The 749-nt window shown below is 56.5% G+C and overlaps 1 protein-coding gene across 1 annotated transcript; it reads right to left on the bottom strand.

Annotated features, from left to right (window-relative positions):
- Window positions 1-53: 53 nt before the first annotated feature.
- On the bottom strand, window positions 54-536 carry SPRG_15349 (hypothetical protein; the record flags this gene model as incomplete). Its single annotated transcript, XM_012355440.1, has 4 exons — window positions 54-62; window positions 118-261; window positions 309-461; window positions 519-536. Coding segments are annotated over 4 exons (324 nt in total), but the record flags the coding sequence as incomplete, so codon positions are not given.
- Window positions 537-749: the final 213 nt, after the last annotated feature.

The following is a 749-nucleotide window of genomic DNA, read 5'->3' as shown; positions in this document are numbered from 1 at the left end:
GGCCGCGAAAGGAGCTGCGTCGCCTGTGCCTTGATCATGAAAATGAGCGCGACCTCGCCCACCTAATCCACCGCGAGGCTCCTTGACATTGAGTTTGAGGTTCGAGTGCGACAGTACCTGGCAGAGGCTCAGCGCCGCCTTGAGCGCACGCAAGGGCGGGATGTGGAAAAACGTCATGAGCCCGACCACGAGCGTGATCTTGATGACGACAATGCACAGCATCATCGAAAGCACGGGGAGGCAGTTGCGGACCAGGTAAACCTAATCCTCGAGTCCTCAACGATTACGCTCGAAGCAGTCCTACCCACCGGGTTGAGAATCATGCCAATGCAGGCAAAAAACATGCTCCCAAAGAGGTTATCGAGCACGCGGATGGACGTGAGGGTCACTTTCAAATTCGTTTGGCCCATGAACGCAAGGGCGGCGAAGAACGCGCCGCTTTCGAGCGACAGCCCTAGCGTCTACATCGTCCATCGTCGTGAGTCTATCGATACAAACAATACGACAATATTGTGCACCTCGGTGAAGAGTGCCATAAAGAGACAGACCGAGACGATCCCCAGCAACACGAGTGGCGAGTGATGGACATGTTCCATCGACACGAGAAACTCAAGCAGCGGCGGCACGACGCGCCTACGCCACACTTGGCCATCGTTGCTGGACAATGTGTCCGTACACGTGCAAGACGATCGTGAGGGCGACGACGATGCCGTAGGCAAAGAGCGTCTTGAGCACCGCGATGCTGACGA

The sequence above is a fragment of the Saprolegnia parasitica genome (genome assembly GCF_000151545.1).
Source record: "Saprolegnia parasitica CBS 223.65 unplaced genomic scaffold supercont2.244, whole genome shotgun sequence".
Classification (NCBI taxonomy): domain Eukaryota; phylum Oomycota; class Saprolegniomycetes; order Saprolegniales; family Saprolegniaceae; genus Saprolegnia; species Saprolegnia parasitica.
This window is presented reverse-complemented; position numbering and strand designations above follow the sequence as displayed.